This window comes from Colobus angolensis, unplaced genomic scaffold (assembly GCF_000951035.1).
Source record: "Colobus angolensis palliatus isolate OR3802 unplaced genomic scaffold, Cang.pa_1.0 Scaffold155, whole genome shotgun sequence".
Classification (NCBI taxonomy): domain Eukaryota; kingdom Metazoa; phylum Chordata; class Mammalia; order Primates; family Cercopithecidae; genus Colobus; species Colobus angolensis.
Window position 1 is genome coordinate 368324 of NW_012114655.1, and position 16701 is coordinate 385024.

The 16701-nt window shown below is 40.9% G+C and overlaps 1 protein-coding gene across 1 annotated transcript in view; it reads left to right on the forward strand.

Moving 5' to 3' along the window:
* RAB12 (RAB12, member RAS oncogene family) overlaps positions 1–16455 on the forward strand; it is a 28834-nt gene extending 12379 nt beyond the window's left edge. Inside the window, exons 3-7 of the mRNA XM_011936652.1 lie at positions 3230–3290; positions 10511–10649; positions 12855–12944; positions 13561–13665; positions 15254–16455. Coding sequence (XP_011792042.1) covers positions 3230–3290; positions 10511–10649; positions 12855–12944; positions 13561–13665; positions 15254–15367 — 509 coding nt within the window. The 3' untranslated portion in view covers positions 15368–16455. The remainder of the gene's footprint in view (positions 1–3229; positions 3291–10510; positions 10650–12854; positions 12945–13560; positions 13666–15253) is intronic.
* The last annotated feature ends 246 nt before the right edge of the window (positions 16456–16701 follow it).

Here is a 16701-nt window from a genome sequence, read left to right on the forward strand (position 1 = left end):
CCTGTAGTCCCAGCTACTCGGGAGGCTGAGGCAGGAGAATGGCGTAAACCCGGGAGGCGGAGCTTGCAGTGAGCCGAGATCTGACCACTGCACTCCAGCCTCGGCGACAGAGCGAGACTCCATCTCAAAAAAAAAAAAAGGTAAGCCTAAAGAAAAGCAAGCTCCTCTCACCAGAATAATTCACCTAGTAGACCAGTTCTCTGTCTAAGGGACTGGATGGAGAAACTGTTACCGTAATCCTCTGGGATCAGTGTGTGTAGGGAGAGGCTGTGAGCAAGGATGGCTGCCCCATCCTGTGAGGAACTGTAGGAGAAAAACGAGGCTGTGTTGCTGCACACACTCATATTTCTCCCGTGTGCTGGGCACCCCTGCGTTCACTGCTTCCATTCCACACCTGCTACTCAGATGCCTTTTTTTTTTTAACTAATCAGTCCTAAATTTCCCTATTTTTTCCAAAAATAAGTCACATTTCTTCTTACATGTACAACATTTGATGGAGAAGAAGGAGCAATTTCCAGCCATCGGATTTATTGAGTTGCCGTTGTGTGCCAGGCCGTGTCCTAGACTTTAGGGGGCTGAAGATGGCTGCATCCTCAGAGGGTAGGCACACAGCCTGTGGGGGAGGCCAGCAAAGAAGGAACGATGTGATATGGGCTAGAAGAGAGTTCAGGGCCGAGAACTGAAACATAGATAAAGACAAGGGTAAAGCGGTTGTGATCAGAAGAGTTCAGATGGGAAATCTAGGGCTTCAAAGGGTTCTGGGCAGACAAGGAGGTTCTCTAAGAAGAGAGAACAGCAAAGACGCTCTGCCAAGTGCCTGGTGCGTGACGTTAGGTCAGTATGACTGAGGTTTTCAAAGGCAAGGACTGTCGCCATCAGCTGAGTGGCGAGGGCTTGTTGCTTCCTCCCTTAGTCAAGATACCTGTAGGAAGCCGGTTTTCAACAGGGTTGGAGACAGTAGTGAAATCGCCACCCTCTTTGTCCCTTGGTTGTTTGTAAACATTTCCTCTTCTGTGACAGGAACTCTGTTGATTTTTCCGAAATAATCTCCCAGATATTTGAGGTTATTGATGACTTTTTTCCTTTTATTGAGGATCATTATCACTTCTATGACATCCCAATATTAAAAAGAGACAATATTAAGGGATATTTTTGACTTTTAATGTAAGAAAGTTTTTAGAAATGTTTAGTTGTGTACTTTGATACAGGTGTATGTTTCTAAGCCAAAAGTTGGATTACGTTTCCAGTCATTGCAGGCTACGTAATGGCTGTTAGATACAGTATAGGTATAGGGTATTTCGTGTAAGAGCAAGGACTGTTTGAAGGAACTGGGTTTACTCACGGAACCGTAGATCTGGCCCCTGGGTGCTTTCCTGTTGTGTTGTTAATCGTCATTCATCTACTCACTGTAAGATAGTCTTCATTTTGGCTAAACAGATTCTTTTTTTCTTTTGTTTTTTCCTTTCCAACTTTTATTTTAGGTTCGGGGGAACATGTGCAGGTTTGTTACATGGGTGAATTGCGTGTATTGGGAGTTTGGTGTACAGATGTTTTTGTCACCCAGGCAGTGAGCATAGGTCTCGACAGGTAGTTTTTCAGTCCTCTCCCTCCTTCTACCCTTCACCCTCAGGTAGGCCCCGGTGTCTTCCCTGTTTGTCTGTGAGTACTCAATACTAAAACAGGTTCTTAGCCCTGTTTACCATCAGGTAATCTTTGCTTTGTTTACCTATTAGTACTAATAATGTGTTTATAATCACATAGTGATAATGTTACCACTTATTTCCTGATTTTGAATATTAATGTCCTAGCCTTTTATTTTTATTCATTAAATTTTGTGGTTACAAAATAGTCCTAGTGTAGGACTGCTGGAGTTGGGTAAGTTGCTCACGTTGGTTGGAAAAGGCGGTCTGACATATTCAGACGCCATTGTTACAACGCAGAGAAAATGCTGTAGTCAAAACAAAGGTTATCTGCTCTAGCTGTTTCAGGGACTCTTCCTCAGTTTGAAGCAGAGCTCGAAAGAAGTATCATCTGCCAGTTCTTTTCAATAAAGTACCAGCCACTGCCACAAGGTTTACAAAAGTTACAGCTCCTTTAATTACATTTTAAAAACAAACTTACTTGAAGTAATTGAAACAAAAGTAAAATAGACTAGTAGTCATCACAGATTATGCATTTGATGAGTAAATTCCATCACAGGGTAGCATGACAGCAGTGAAATCCTAACTGTATGTTAATATGAAGACAGTGTTTTGTCATTAAACTGTGCTGCTTTAAACCAGACCGCAGCACCTCATCAGTGCCCAGAGATGGGCAGTCAGAGCATGGCCAGGGCCTTGTCCTCTGCGACCACCATACCACTCACAAACGTGGGCACCTGCTGGCCCAGGGAGCTGGGATCATCTACACTCCGGGTCCCAAGGAAGCTGTCAGGAAGCCGTTCCTGTGGGGAAGGTGTCTCTAGTTCTAAATTCAGCCAGCATCCCTTTTCTTTGCCTTAGTTTTGAAAATTGTGTAATAAAATACTGCTGTGAAATATTTACGTTTTGTATAACTGGAAGACATATAAGGTAGCATACACAAATGAAAACTGGGTTTGAAAAATATATCTGAAGCTTTACAGGCTAAACTGCAAAGGAAAGATGCATGATGATTGACTTAGCAATATTAAAACGAATAAAAATTAAAGTTGGGTATGTTAATTTGTGTAAGAGTAAATTTTTAAATCTCATTGTTGATACTATAATGTTATGCTTATATTTACCTAAAATTTTCATGAGTACTGAAATTTTTAGTACAGTAATTTCTAAATTCATACTAAGGCTGGCTAAGGTTAAGTTTGATTAAGTTTCCAGTGTTCCATATAAGAATTTTCCCTGAGAAACCCTTTTAAGGCCACTTATTTGTCGATGTAGTTATTAAATGTAATTTTAAACTGGTTTCTGTGCTGAACTGTGGTAGTAATAAGTTGTGTTATGAACAGCAAATACTAGACCAATTATTCAGGATAAGACATGACATGGGCTGACCTTCCCAGTGTGGACTGAAGCGTGAGAGATGGGAGGTTACAGATACCAGTGCAGATGTTCCTGTTCCTTGGAATTAAGTGATGTCAGGTTTCATGGGGTTTTTTTTCTGATAATGGTAACAAAATAACGAGTAGGATTATTTTATATGACAAATTGCATCTTTGTTGTTTTTGCTTCACATTTATTTGTTTTATTTACAGGTGTTGACTTCAAAATCAAAACCGTAGAGCTAAGAGGAAAGAAAATTAGATTACAGATCTGGTAAGTGGGAGAGTCTGCACCCCATTCTGTGCTTTGTGTGTTTAACAGTCCATGCACTTGTCTAATAAAATGAACTGTTTGAGCTGATTTGCCTCTCCTACTTTTCTCCTCTTTTGCTCATTTTAAAATTAAATGGACAGTGTTTCCATCAAGAGAAAGAATTTAGATAAGGCTGTTATGTTATATGCCACTTGCCCATGGGGAGCAGTTGTGGACAGAAGAATGTTACCTTAATGGTAGCTAGTTTGGAACCTTTTGGCCTCTGTTTTCAAATCATTCATGTAATATCAGAAGTGTCACTACTAAAATGATTGCTCAAATGCTTGTCTTCATGTCTTCATTTTGTATGATAGTAGTCAAAGAAAGCCCAATATGTTCATAACCAGATTTGCGCAATCTGAAGGCAGGGCCCTGCAGACAGTTCCAGAGCTTCTTGGCACAGTGTGACTATTACTACGAGTGGGCATACTCCTCCCGGCTGCACTGCTGATTCCACGGGACGTGAGCGCCCACTCATGCCCACCGGAAATGAATCCAGACCCTTCTCAAATCACAGTTGGAATGAGAGGTTCAACCAGCTGTGTTATAACCACACTCAGCACTAAGAGCTTTCTGTTCGCCATTAACCTGTTAACAGCCCGCAGGTACTAGCGACCTCTCTGTGGAAGAAGGGACAAGATCTGGTCTGGTGGTCTGGCGATGGCTTAAAAGTGGCCTCACTGAGGTCCTCTGAGAATGCCGTTTTGTTTTGAATGCCACAGCTGCGGTGTACTCAGCTTACTAACTCCTCTTGGCAGGTCACCCTCAGCTCTGATTGTTTGTCCACCATGTGTGTGTTTGCTTTCATCTGCGTTAATTGCTGCTTCATCTGTGGCATCATCGGTCACCTAATGCTTGAATGTTCGTGCCATGTCTTCATTCTTCATCCGTGTCCCTGTCTGGGCCGCAGCTGCAGCCGAGCCGCAGTGCCTGCCTGCTGGAGGTGTCTGAGGTAATATGTTCATTTGGTCGCCCTTCACTGTATGACACACTTCAAAGATTTTTTGATTTGGGTTTTTTGTTTGTTTGTTTTCTTTTGTGTTGTGCGTTTGGTCTGCATATTTTCGTTTTTGGCTTGATTATGAAACATTAAGCCTTGTCTGAATACTTTAAATAAATAGCAAATAGATATTTCTTCCTGTGCTAGTCCTGCAGGCTTTTCGTACATTGCAGCCCAGCTTTTAAACGCTGGAAATGGCAACAAAGTGTTTTGCACACAAGCTGCTGTTTCTAATGATAAGCTCTGTAAGGTAAAAACCACCTTCAAAAGGATTTGGGATATGCCTCTCTCTGTTCCTAGTACCTGTGTGAGGTACTTTTTGATGAGAATATTGCCCCACAAAAGTGATGTAAACATTATTAGAGTGTGTGACACCTGCCTTAATGGGTGACAGCCATGCCTGATGACTGTGGGACATGTCTTAATTAATGCATTAATACTTCCATCTTTATCTTTGGTGGCAGTATTCTGGTTTATAAAGTATGTCCAAATGTCCTGGTGCCTCCCTAAAGCTCTGCCCACTAAGTCTGTGCTGGTGACATTGATCACTCCTGGAATCTGACTACAGTGCCCTGGACTCTGAGCTAAGAGGGCCCTACCTGATGGAATTCCCGCCCCCCCACCCACCCGTGTAGAACGTGAATCCCGCCCGTGTGGAACGTGAGATACTGTGGTTCTGCGAAGAGCAGCGGGCACTCAGAAACCATTTTTCTCTTGTATGTCAAAGCGTTCTCCAGATGACCCCCTCCCTCCCCTGATTCTCCCTTGACTCTTTACTACTTTTTCGTTCTGTAAATCTGTGCAGCTGTACAGCACTGGCAACGAGCGTAACTAGGGGAGGAAGAATGACATGCACTGGACTTATGGAATGGTTGATTGCAAGTTTTCTACATGGAATGTTCCAGTGACTCTTTTCCTGCAGGGTTGTCTTTTCCTGCAGGGAGGTTTTGAACAGTGACTCGTGTATCTACTACAGGCCAGCCATTTTGTTGGTCACATAATACTCAAAATAAGATTTTTATCTTCTGAAATATTATATGTAAAAGATGAAAACCTTTTTCTTCATTACTGCTATGCAGTAGGTAAAAAGGAAGTGTTAGAATCATGATTCTAATTTGTATTAGTGTTTTAAAGTAATGGGTGACTTCTTTTGGAGTGAGGCACAGCCCTTGTGCTGCTGCTGGCATAATCTGCTTTGTTGTGGGCATATTGTCGTTTCACTCTCATCCATTGAGGGCATTGAAGGCGCCTGTGTAGCTGGAAAGGGTCCCTGAAGGAGGTGCAGTGGATTGTGCTATGCTAATAATAGATAGCTCTGCTCTGATTTTCTAGACTGGCATGAAAGCATTGCCGTTCGGTTTTCACAGGAGGATCTTGTTGAAAGAAGTGCGTTATTTACTGTAGAGTCCTAAAAGCTAAAAGTACCAAAAGCTGCAGGTGTCTGTTACATCATCACGTTTTATGTCATTGCCACATATGTCAGTTAGTTGATTATCTGTGGTCAGAAAAAGGACCATTTGTCTCTTCTCTGTACTTTAAAGTATTTCTAACGAATGTTAGAACTCTATATAAGTAGCTGAAATAAAACGTGTTGACCAGAATGTAGTTTGATGAATTTATATCCAAATGGTGTCCTGGAAATTATTTATACTGAACTTGGAGTTGTGTTGAGATGGACTTGAAGCCATGAAATTTGCCTCTTACCTTTAGGCAAACACAGAATTGAAATGCTTCATATAAGGGCCCTTTGTTCTGCCTGTGGAACCAGCCCAGTGTTGGGGGACTTTGTTTTAACCAGCATTCTTAGGTTGGCATCGTTCCTTTTGTTCTCCGCTTGGAAGAGGGGGAATATTTCATACCCTAAATTGGTGTATGCCCTGAAAATTAGTAATTTAATAATTTAAGTGAATGTATTAAATACAACAAATAAGAGGCTTTGAATTCTCCAAGCATTGTTGTATTACCAAACTGGGAAAACAGAACTGCAGGATTTTTTCATTTGCACAAAAAGCAGATAGAGAAATCAGAATAAGGTGGCATATGCTCACTGTGGTAAATGATGATTGAGCTGACATTAAAAACTTGCAAACCTCTAGAAATCCGTACCTTATCATTACAGTGAAACCTCAGGTTTGTGGAGAAAAAGAGGGAAATAGTAGGATTCTCCCTTTTCATAGAAAGGTGAAAGCATGATCAGTGCATTGATATAACCTAATTTTCTGAAAAGTAGAGATTTGTGTGGGATTGTTATGGTGCTGGCACATCGTAGATATTTAAGAAATACTTACTGAATGGAATCAGCATTTCACTTATTATTCTTTGGCTGTACATGATAGCAGATAATTTAGTACGTAAGGGAAATAAATCAAGCAAAGGCAGTTTTGAGAGGAATAGAAAGTAAAAGCTTTCTCAGCTCAAATATTTTGGGAGTATGGAATCGTCTCTCAAAGAAACATGCTTTTCTACCCCCAGCCTTCAGAGCCAGGCCCAGACAGTGGCATTTAAGGAATGGGCTTAAATGGGGAGTGCTGAACTAGTTCATGTTTCCTCATTGGGATTTTTGTAAACTAAACCAATCTGCTCATTTGCGTTAGAACGATTGCCTCAGGTTTTGAATTTCGAGGTTTCTATCCTCTTTCCTTACATTGGACTTAAAGTCAGTAGAGGCAGCTGACTACTTCATGTTGAGGTTCTTAATGTTTCTACGATTCCTAAGTGTGCTATTCATGCAAAAACATTTTAAGCTACATCAAAATTGGCTTTTACTATCCCTGTTCTTCGATTGTTTTTATTAAAACTCCTATTATCTGTAATTTCTCTGGTTTTGTGCCTCCAGTTTCTGGATTCTAAAGTCATTCAATGTGTATAGAAGTGCATGTGAGTTGACTTATACCGAAAACCAGATTAAAATTGCCTAGAATGAAAGTTTATTAAAGTATGTAATTCCTAAAATGCTTGTTGAAGATCTTAAATCTGATTGTTATTTAAATTTGTGATTCAGCTGTATTGTGTTAACCACCGATTTCAGAGTAGAAAAAATGCTTATTATTTTTAACTTTTTAAAGAAATGGAAAATGTTTTGTAACAGTAATCAAATGGCACAAAATATTTTTCAACATTAAAAACGTTTGATTGAATCCTGATTTAGACAAGCCATAACTTGTGAGGATGGTAAACCACCCTCTGAAAGATTTAACTCTTTGTTGGTTTGGAACTAGTAAAGTATACCCCTAAATGCTTAGGATTAGAGAAATAATCTTATTCACTGACTCTTTATGGAAACCAAATGGGATCAACTCTGTTCCTTCTCAGCCGCCTTGAAGGTGACTGTTAGTGTAGTCTTTAAGTTGCTTTTAGAAATCCTGAAAAATTCAGTCTCCATCTATCATATTCTTCAGATTTCCTTTTTGTTTTTTTTTTTTTTTGCAGTTCTGAGGTCAAAAAATGAAGTTTCTTTGTCTTGCCTGACATGGCATCAACTTTCTACTTTTTAAACATGTTACCAGCGCATATCTACTGATAGGACCTGGGTAGACAGAAACATACCTGCCTCTGCCCTCCTCACCTTCCTGTCAGGGCAGCAGGGGATCCTCATAATCCTCTGAGGCAAAGCAAATGGCTTTGCTTTATGTGGAAATGAATTTGCCAGTGAGCTTTTCTGCTTGTTTGACAATAAGGCATCACTAATGTAAACTAATTTGGTGGCAGGTCTCCTCTGAAGAAAGCCATAAATTATAGCAACATGGCCAAGTGGTGTTTTTAGGGACCCAGTCCCACAGATGCCTAAGGGAACTCCCTGCTGTGGGATGAGAGGCTCCGGTGGCCTTGCATGGAAGAGCCTGTTGCCCCCCAGCTTACTCCACTGTGGCGCACTTGGTTGGGGTTCTTTGGGTGAAGCTAAATCATAGATGCTCTTTAAAGAAATCGCTTTGCGAGTGTCAGTCCTTCCTATTGGAAGCATTCTCCATTGAGCCTTATTGGAATTAGAAGTTTGCAGTGGTTCTCAAACAGTTTCTAGGCTTATCACGATACAAGATATAAACCAAAAAGTATCTGAGACAGGTCTCAATCGGAGAGTTTATTTTGCCAGGGCTAAGGACACACCTGTGACACAGCGTCAGGTTGTCCTGACAACCTGTGCCCAAAGTGGTCAAGAGTACAGCTTGCTTTTATACATTTTAGGGAGACATAATACATCAATCAGTACATGTAAGATTTACAGTGGTTCGATCTGGACAGGTGAGACAGCTCAAAGGGGCTGGGGCTTCCAGGTCATAGGTAGATTTAAACATACTCTGATTGGCAGTTGGTTTAAAGAGTTATTATCTATAGAAAGGAATGTCTGGGTTACTCTAAAGAGTTGTGGAGACCTAGGTTTTTACCATGTAGATGAAGCCTCCAAGTAGCTGGCCTCAGAGAGAAGAGACTGAATGTTTCTTACCAGACTAAATGTTTCTTACCAGTGGCACCATCGCAGCTAACTGCAACCTTCGCTTCCCAGGCTCAAGCACTTCTCCTGCCTCAGCCTCCTGAGTAGCTGGGATTATAGGCTCCTAGCAACACGCCCGGCTGAGAAAATTGGGAAAAAGCAGCCCACTGCCCAGTTCCTGGCACATCTTCACTGTTCCTTGGGCTCCCTCCGTGTCCATTTCCCTCTGAATGTAGTAGACTGGGGACTCAGAACCTTCTAGAACAGAAGTTATGGTGTTGTAAGGGGAAGATATATGGTCAAGTACGCATCTATAATTTAGAGTATTAAATTTCCTTGTACCCTTATGATTTATTCTAGAAGGCCAGCACATTGATTACAAAGCTAATGTTGGCTTACATTAGTCCTTCAGGTATGAGGTAAGAAATAAAAAATTACTTTATGCTTTATTTCTGCACAAAATTTCACACTGGAAAGATAGTAAAAAGTTTTACTGCATACAGGATTTTCAGATCTTTTTTGCTGTGAAAATTCTTGTTTTCTAATTTTCGAAATCTTGATTTGAAAGTAATTGGAGGCTAGGCTGGTAGCTTACACCTATTATTCCAGCACTTTGGGAGACCAAGGCAGGTGGATCACATGAGGTCAGAAGTTTGAGACCAGCCTGGCCAACATGGTAAAACCCCGTCTCTACTAAAAATACAGTGTTAGCAAGGTATGGTGGCAGGCGCCTGTAATCCTAGCTACTTGGGAGGCTGAGGCAGGAAAATCACTTGAACTAGGGAGGTGGAGGTTGCAGTGAGCCAAGATCGTATAATTGATTGCACTCCAGCCTGGGTGACAGAGCTAGACTCCGTCTCAAAAAAAAAAAAAAGTAATTGGGACTTACTGATGTTTTTGTTTGAGAGTAACCAGTTCAGAAAAGCTACTCTCACTGACAGTAGTGGCTGTGCACAGATGTCAGTGCAGACGTGAGGAGCTCCCAGTGGCCGGACCCAGACAGAGGCATTCTCAAGAGCTGGCCCTGCTTGTCTCCACAAACTCAGTGCTGCTAGCCTGACTGTGCCTGCTGGGGTTGTCACTGTGGATCTTTCTCATCTGAAGTGGTCATCGTAAGCTGCCACATGTGCCCCACGCCTGCCCGCAGCACTCTAGGTGGTGGTTAGTGAGCGAGAAATGAATTCTTTGTGGCTTGGAGGGCATTCATTTTCACAGTTGTAGGATCCCCACCGTTGATTGTGTGTGTGCGCGTGGAGTCGGTCATGCATGTGTATAAAGTGTGTGTTCCTTTTGTGGCATTGTTGCTCTTGGGTATGACAAATGGTTTTGTAAATCACCTACAGTGTGAATTCTTAGGGATTGATCGTTTGGAAATTCTGTATTTTAAAAATTTTTCCCCCATTTTATTTTAGAAAAACATCATATATTTTGATGTTATATTAGCATTCCTATTGCTGATTTTCTGTCTTAAGGGAAAAAGTTATTCAGGAGAGTATGTTGATCTCGGTTCATAATTCATCTCCATTCATCTAATTTGGTTGTTAAATACAAAGGTATTTTGTATGTCGTAGTTTTAGTCAACCTGAATTTTTCCTGCTTTCTTTCATTGTAGTCATCAGGCCAAAGAGAAATAGGGGTTACTCTTGTTCTTTTGTCGCAGAAACACTGAAGCATGATCTGTGTTTGCTTTGGAATGTGGTGGCGCTCACTTTGGGCCTTGTTTGGGAGCTGACTTTGGCTGCTTTTTCTTAGGGACACAGCAGGTCAGGAGAGATTCAACAGCATTACCTCAGCTTATTACAGAAGTGCCAAGGGGATCATATTAGTGTATGACATCACTAAGAAGGAGACGTTTGATGATTTGCCAAAATGGATGAAGATGATTGATAAGGTAAATGTTACATTTTTCTGTCCAGTGTGAACTCTCTGCTTGTGAGTCTTCATCATTATTAAAAGAAGTGGGGGAAACACATTTATTGAGCATGTTTTTATACAGACTAAACATCATTTAGCCCATCATAGCCTTCGGGATAGGGATGTAGTCCTGTATTGTGGATGGGGCAAAGAAGAATTAAATTTATCCAGAATCAGGATTTTTTTTCTGGTAGCATGGACTGTCTAGACTACAGAGGCCAAACATGCTCATTCCACTACATCCAGCTGCTTTCATGGAATAGTTTTAGGACATTTCATTTCTGCGGAAAGGTCACTTGGACACTCATCTCATGCACATCCACTGAGTGACAGCCTTGAAGAGATGGCCTTCTCCACGGTGCCTGCGGATGTCCCACACGCCTCCGTCACCCACTGGACATCTGTCCTTGCAATTACAGATGCCCTTTAGCTCCTCATTTTGAACAAGAGGAGCTCGCGTTCTCCTGTGGCTCATGATTGAATCATACAGATAGCCTGCGTCCCTGTGGTTAATGTAAACCGTGGGTTCTCCTCTAAGAAACATGTTCCCAAATACACATTTAGAAGGCAGAGCAGTTGGGAGTGGGATGTGATGATATACCGTTGACCACATTTTGAGTTTTTCCTCCCTTGTGCAGTAATTTCATGTTTAGTTCCTTTGCATAACAAGCATATGCAATATAAATTGGATTTTGTCTACACATTGCATTTAAACCTGTCTGCTAGATAACGTTGGAGGATGCTTGTTTGGCAGCTTTACCAAGCATGTCATTGATGATGTATGCCTCTTTAAAATGCGTTAGGATTGGGTGGCCGGGTGTGGTGACTCACACCTGTAATCCCAGCACTTTGGGAGGCTAAAGCAAGAGGATCACTTGAACCCAGGAGGTCGAGACCAGCCTGGGCAACATAGTGGGACTCCATCTCTCTCTATCTTTTTTTTTTTTTTTAAATTAAAAAAAAAGTGTTACGATCAGGGTTGCAAGGTTGGATCAGATCTGAGGTGGGGTGCCTGCCCCAGCCTGCTCTGCACTGGGCATCAGTCATACTGGGCCCTCCATTGGCATGTCAGTTGATACTGATGTCCCCTCACGTGGAAGTCACAGAGTGCAGTCCTATAGAAATTAGAAGCGAACAGTCCTGATAGTCTAAAACTTTTAGAACTAATAGGATGAATACAAAACCAAAAGAAATGGGCTAAATCCTACCCTATTTGGTACTTGAGTTTGTGAGTCTGTGCCCAGGTCTTGAAGTCTGATGCTGTCTTCCTTTTGTCATCAACTGCTGCTTTTCACTTTACTTGAGTGACAGCATCATTTCCTGAGTGCTTCCTGAGCGCAGGGCCCACTGCCCCAGCCCTGTGGCAAGTGCTGTCACTGTGACCCACACCTCCCTGATAAGGGGCCAGCACTCCTCACCTGGCTGCATGACTGGGCGATGGCCACACTATTCAGGTGCCTTTTGTTGCAATCGGTTTCAAAGAACTTTCTAGAAATACACAATTAGTTACTCAAGAGACTTCATTTTTAAAGAGAGAAATCTTATTGTGACTATATGTATTTTTAAACTTAAAAGTGTAGCTTAACTTTTTTTCCTGGTTATAAAATGAATGATACCTTCATTATAGAAATTTGGAAAATGAAGAAAAGCATAAAAGTAAATTAAAAATCTATAGCTCTAGCATCCTGAAAAACCAAATTGGCTTCACTCTATTTAGCATTACGTCTTGCTTATTTTGTGAATATTCTGTCACGGAGTCCTTCCTGTGTCATTCCGTGTTCTTCTGAAGTGCGTATTTTTTTAAATGCCTGTGTTTTTGAAATAACTTGATTCTTCAGCCATTTTGTTTGACTTTTAGGTTTTATTCCGTTGATAACCACTTTGAGTATACAGCTTTGCCTGCATTTTGAATCATTTCCTTAGGAAGGGGTCTTGGGAATTGTTGGGTCAGCAGCCAAGAGCATTGTGGTTCTTAATGCCTGTGCCCCGTTTCTTTCTAAGACGTAGTGAGCCCTGCCTTGCAGCCTGCCCAGTCCTGCCTGGGACCTGGTAGACCCTCAAAGACAGTGGAAGTGAATGGACAAACAGAAATTAATGAAAAATACCATGTTGGTTTACATTTCCGCTGTCAGTGTATGGCGATGCCCATCTTTGAAATGTGGCTTCTTTTGAAATTCCACAGTATGCTTCAGAAGATGCAGAGCTTCTCTTAGTTGGAAATAAGTTGGACTGTGAAACGGACAGAGAAATCACCAGACAGCAGGGGGAGAAGGTGAGAGGGAGCGGGAGGCACGGTTGCCACACCCTGTGCTTAGCGCTCGAGGTACTGTTTCTTTTAATAAATTACTTATTTTAAAAATTACAAAGAATTATTGATACAGTCACATCCTCCCCTTTTGTTTGCTCTGTTTTGACTTCCCGCTCCTTTAAATTCATTCTGAAATGGAGTGAGAAAAAAACACAGGAGTATATACAGCATTATTACCTAACCTGACATTTTATACAGAGAAACATATTTTAAGCCATAAAGTTGCTTGTGTAATTTACTTTAATGTTCTTTAAACTTCTTTGGTTTTTGCTAAGGATTGAATCATGGCGAAATGATGCTATTCACATTTTAAATGTCAGATATGTTACACTTTTAGAAACTTAGGCAAGTCGTTTGACTGGAAGGTCCTGGCATCACCTTAAGGATTTTGATTGTCTTTTGTTTTGCTAGTTGTTTATAATGTAAGAATGTGCTACACTTGTGAACTTTATATTTGAGCATCAGTGGAATTTTCTACCCCTTAATCCCAGCCCTTCCCTTGAAAACCCAGAGGCCTCATGCTCGCACGCGGGTCTGTGTGACACCCACACAGAGGAAATAGGCGTGTGTTTCTTCTCAGTTTGCACAGCAGATAACCGGCATGCGGTTCTGTGAAGCAAGTGCCAAGGATAACTTCAATGTGGACGAGATATTTCTGAAACTTGTCGATGACATTCTGAAAAAGGTAAAAGAGTCTACATTATGGAAGTATATCATCTGAAACCTGTTGTTTCCTTTATTACTTTTTTATTGAGAATACTGTATTTAGAAACCGAAGTACAGTGGTGGTGCTCAGGCGCAAGAACCAGGTGTGGTTGTTCACTCGGCCACAGGCACCCGGCCTGCTGGACCGACAGCCGCTTCCCACCCGCGGGCTTCTGGCGTCCTTGGGGTTGGTATATGGTATACTCACTTCGCTGTAAGATATGGCAGGGTAGACTTAAACCGGGGGTAGCAATGTGCTGTGTTTATTTGACATTTGCTTTTTTCCCACCCCTGTTTTCCTGTGAGAATTCAGTGGGAGACCTAGCCAAGTCTGCAGGTGTCTTAGCGGAAAAGAGAGCCCCGTGGTGCCGCGCTGGCATCCCTTCCAGCTCTGCTCCCTGGTGGGAGCCACTTCCTTACAAAGACCTTTCCGTGATGCTGAGTTGCAAGAAAATTGCTGGACAGCTTCATTGAGCAGCAGCGATTTCTTCAGGCATCTTTAGGCTTACATTCAAAAATTGTTAATAAGAACTGAAGTTTATGTTATTAAGTGAAATTTGCTCAGTTCAAACATAATTCAGAAGCTTCTAATAAAGTAATTGTTTAGGCTGGGTGTGGTGGCTCACACCTATAATCCCAACACTTTGGAAGGTGGGAGGATCACTTGAGGCCAGGAGTTCAAGACCAGACTGCGCAACATAGTGAGACCCCATCTGTACAAAAAAATTTAAAAATTAGCCAGGTGTAGTGGCATGTACCCGGTTGTAGTAGTCCCAGCTACTCAGGCTGATGCAGGAGGATTGCTTGAACCCAGGAATTTGAGGAATTTGATACGATGAACTATGATTGTATCTGCACTCCAGCCTGGGTGACAGAATGAGATGCTGTCTCTCAAAAAAAAAAAAAAATGTTTATATAATTGCCAAGGTAGGTTATGTCTTTCTTTTTAAGTATACAACTACTCCTCGGAATGCAGACCATTTTTAAAATTTATTAATGTATTTTTATTTTACTTGGTTCTGTGAAAATACATGTTTTATGAGGTTGATCTGGTCTCTTCTACCATAGGGTACTAAGTAGGCTGGGCATTGTTCATGTTGTGATATGAAGTGTCTTGAACATGGCTTTTTTTTGGCTTAATATTTTAATGTCTAATTGATCTTTAATGATCAGAGGACTTTCAATAACAATACTTTGTTTTTTTATATAATTGTATAATTTGGAAAGCATTTACAGTTGACCCTTAAACAAGGGGGCTAGAGGTGCTGACCCCCTAAACAGTCAGAAATCTGAGTATAACTTGACTTTCTTAAAGTAAGCCAAGAAAATGTTATTAAGAAAATCATAAGGAAGAGAAAATATATTTACTATTGATTAGTGGAAGTGGACCATCATAAAGGTCTTCATGAAGCAGTGTCGTCTTCACACTGAGTAGGAGTCTGGGGGGTGGGGTTGGTCTTGCTGCCATATATAAGCGGACCTGTGCAGTTGAAACCCATGTTCAAGGGTCAGCTGTATATGTACCTTCTAAGGTTAACATGGATTTGTCTTTTTTGTTTATCCTTTAGATGCCTCTGGATATTTTAAGGAATGAGTTGTCCAATAGTATCCTCTCATTACAACCAGAGCCCGAGATACCGCCAGAACTGCCTCCACCAAGACCACACGTCCGATGCTGTTGATTTCCTACTTTGGAGACAAAGTGGAAATGATTCCTGGAAAGGGGAAAAAACGTTCTATTCTGCACTACAATCATTTTGACAATTTCCTTTCGCACTTTGTAATCCAAGTCAGAGCTATACACTAACTTGTAAATATGCATATATGCAATCCTGGGTAAGTTTTGGTTATAAGTTACCTATTTCCCTCCAAATTATTATATTTCATTCATTACCCCAGTGTCTAGTGTACATACACTGGGAAACCTAGTACTTCTAATATGAAGAATGGGAGAAATGAAAGGTATAATGTTTCTTGAAATAAATAATATAATTGTCCTTGTTAATTATATTATGAGGACAGAAGATACTCTGATAAGAGAGAACGTGGTGCTTTGCTTACTGTTTTAAAGAAAATTTGTAAAACTAAAGACTTTTTGGAAAAAAGCTGTCTTAAGTGCTTTTTCTTTATTTACAAGACATTTCCCCCCGTGGTAGCATCTGAAGTATTGGAGTGTTCTGCCACGAAGCAAAGCTCCATCCATGGCCGTCACTGAAGGTTATTTATTAATGTTATGTAACAGTAGAATATTACTAGTTCGAGGGCTGGATTGGACTTGGTCCTAAGGCCACAGAATCTCTCTCATGGCTTCCTAAGGGACGTACCTTTATGCTTTTAAGAACTACAAAGATTCAATAAAGAAAGAAGTGTTTTTGAAACTATAGAAAAAGATTTTAAAACACGCTGCTGTCCTAAACAAATCCTGTTTAAAGGAATTTTAAAGAGATGCATTTTACTATATCAGAGAACATACATGTATTTGCCTAAACACTCTGTACCTTTGTAATGATGAAACTTCCCCCTTTACGGTGAAGCTTATTCCGATTAAGCCTAGACTGTGTGTGGGTTTTTTTTTTTTTGGTCTGATAATGAATTTGTGAACTCTATCTTTGGTATATCTTTTATTAAACTGCACTGTTTTGTTTAGTCAAGGTAAATAAGTAATTGTGTATTTGAATAACTTGGTGTGTCTTGAGTGTTGTGGTATGAAAAGCATTGTGGTCTTTCTACACTAATGAAGTGCAAATAAAATTTTGTATTTATGAATGAAGTTGAGTTGCCATATTTATTTATCCAGTTAAAAATTGTACATATGACAGTATTCTCCATGAGCTCCACAGCTTAATCCTTTTGAGTGTTCAGACAGGAAAAGCATGGTCCTCCACTGGCGAAAAGAGTTTGATGGTTTCTCAAAGGGCTGAACATAGAGCTACCATATGATCCAGCAATTTGACTTCTAGGTTTATATCCAAAAGATCGAAAGGAGAAACTCAAACAGGTACTTGTACCCCAGTGC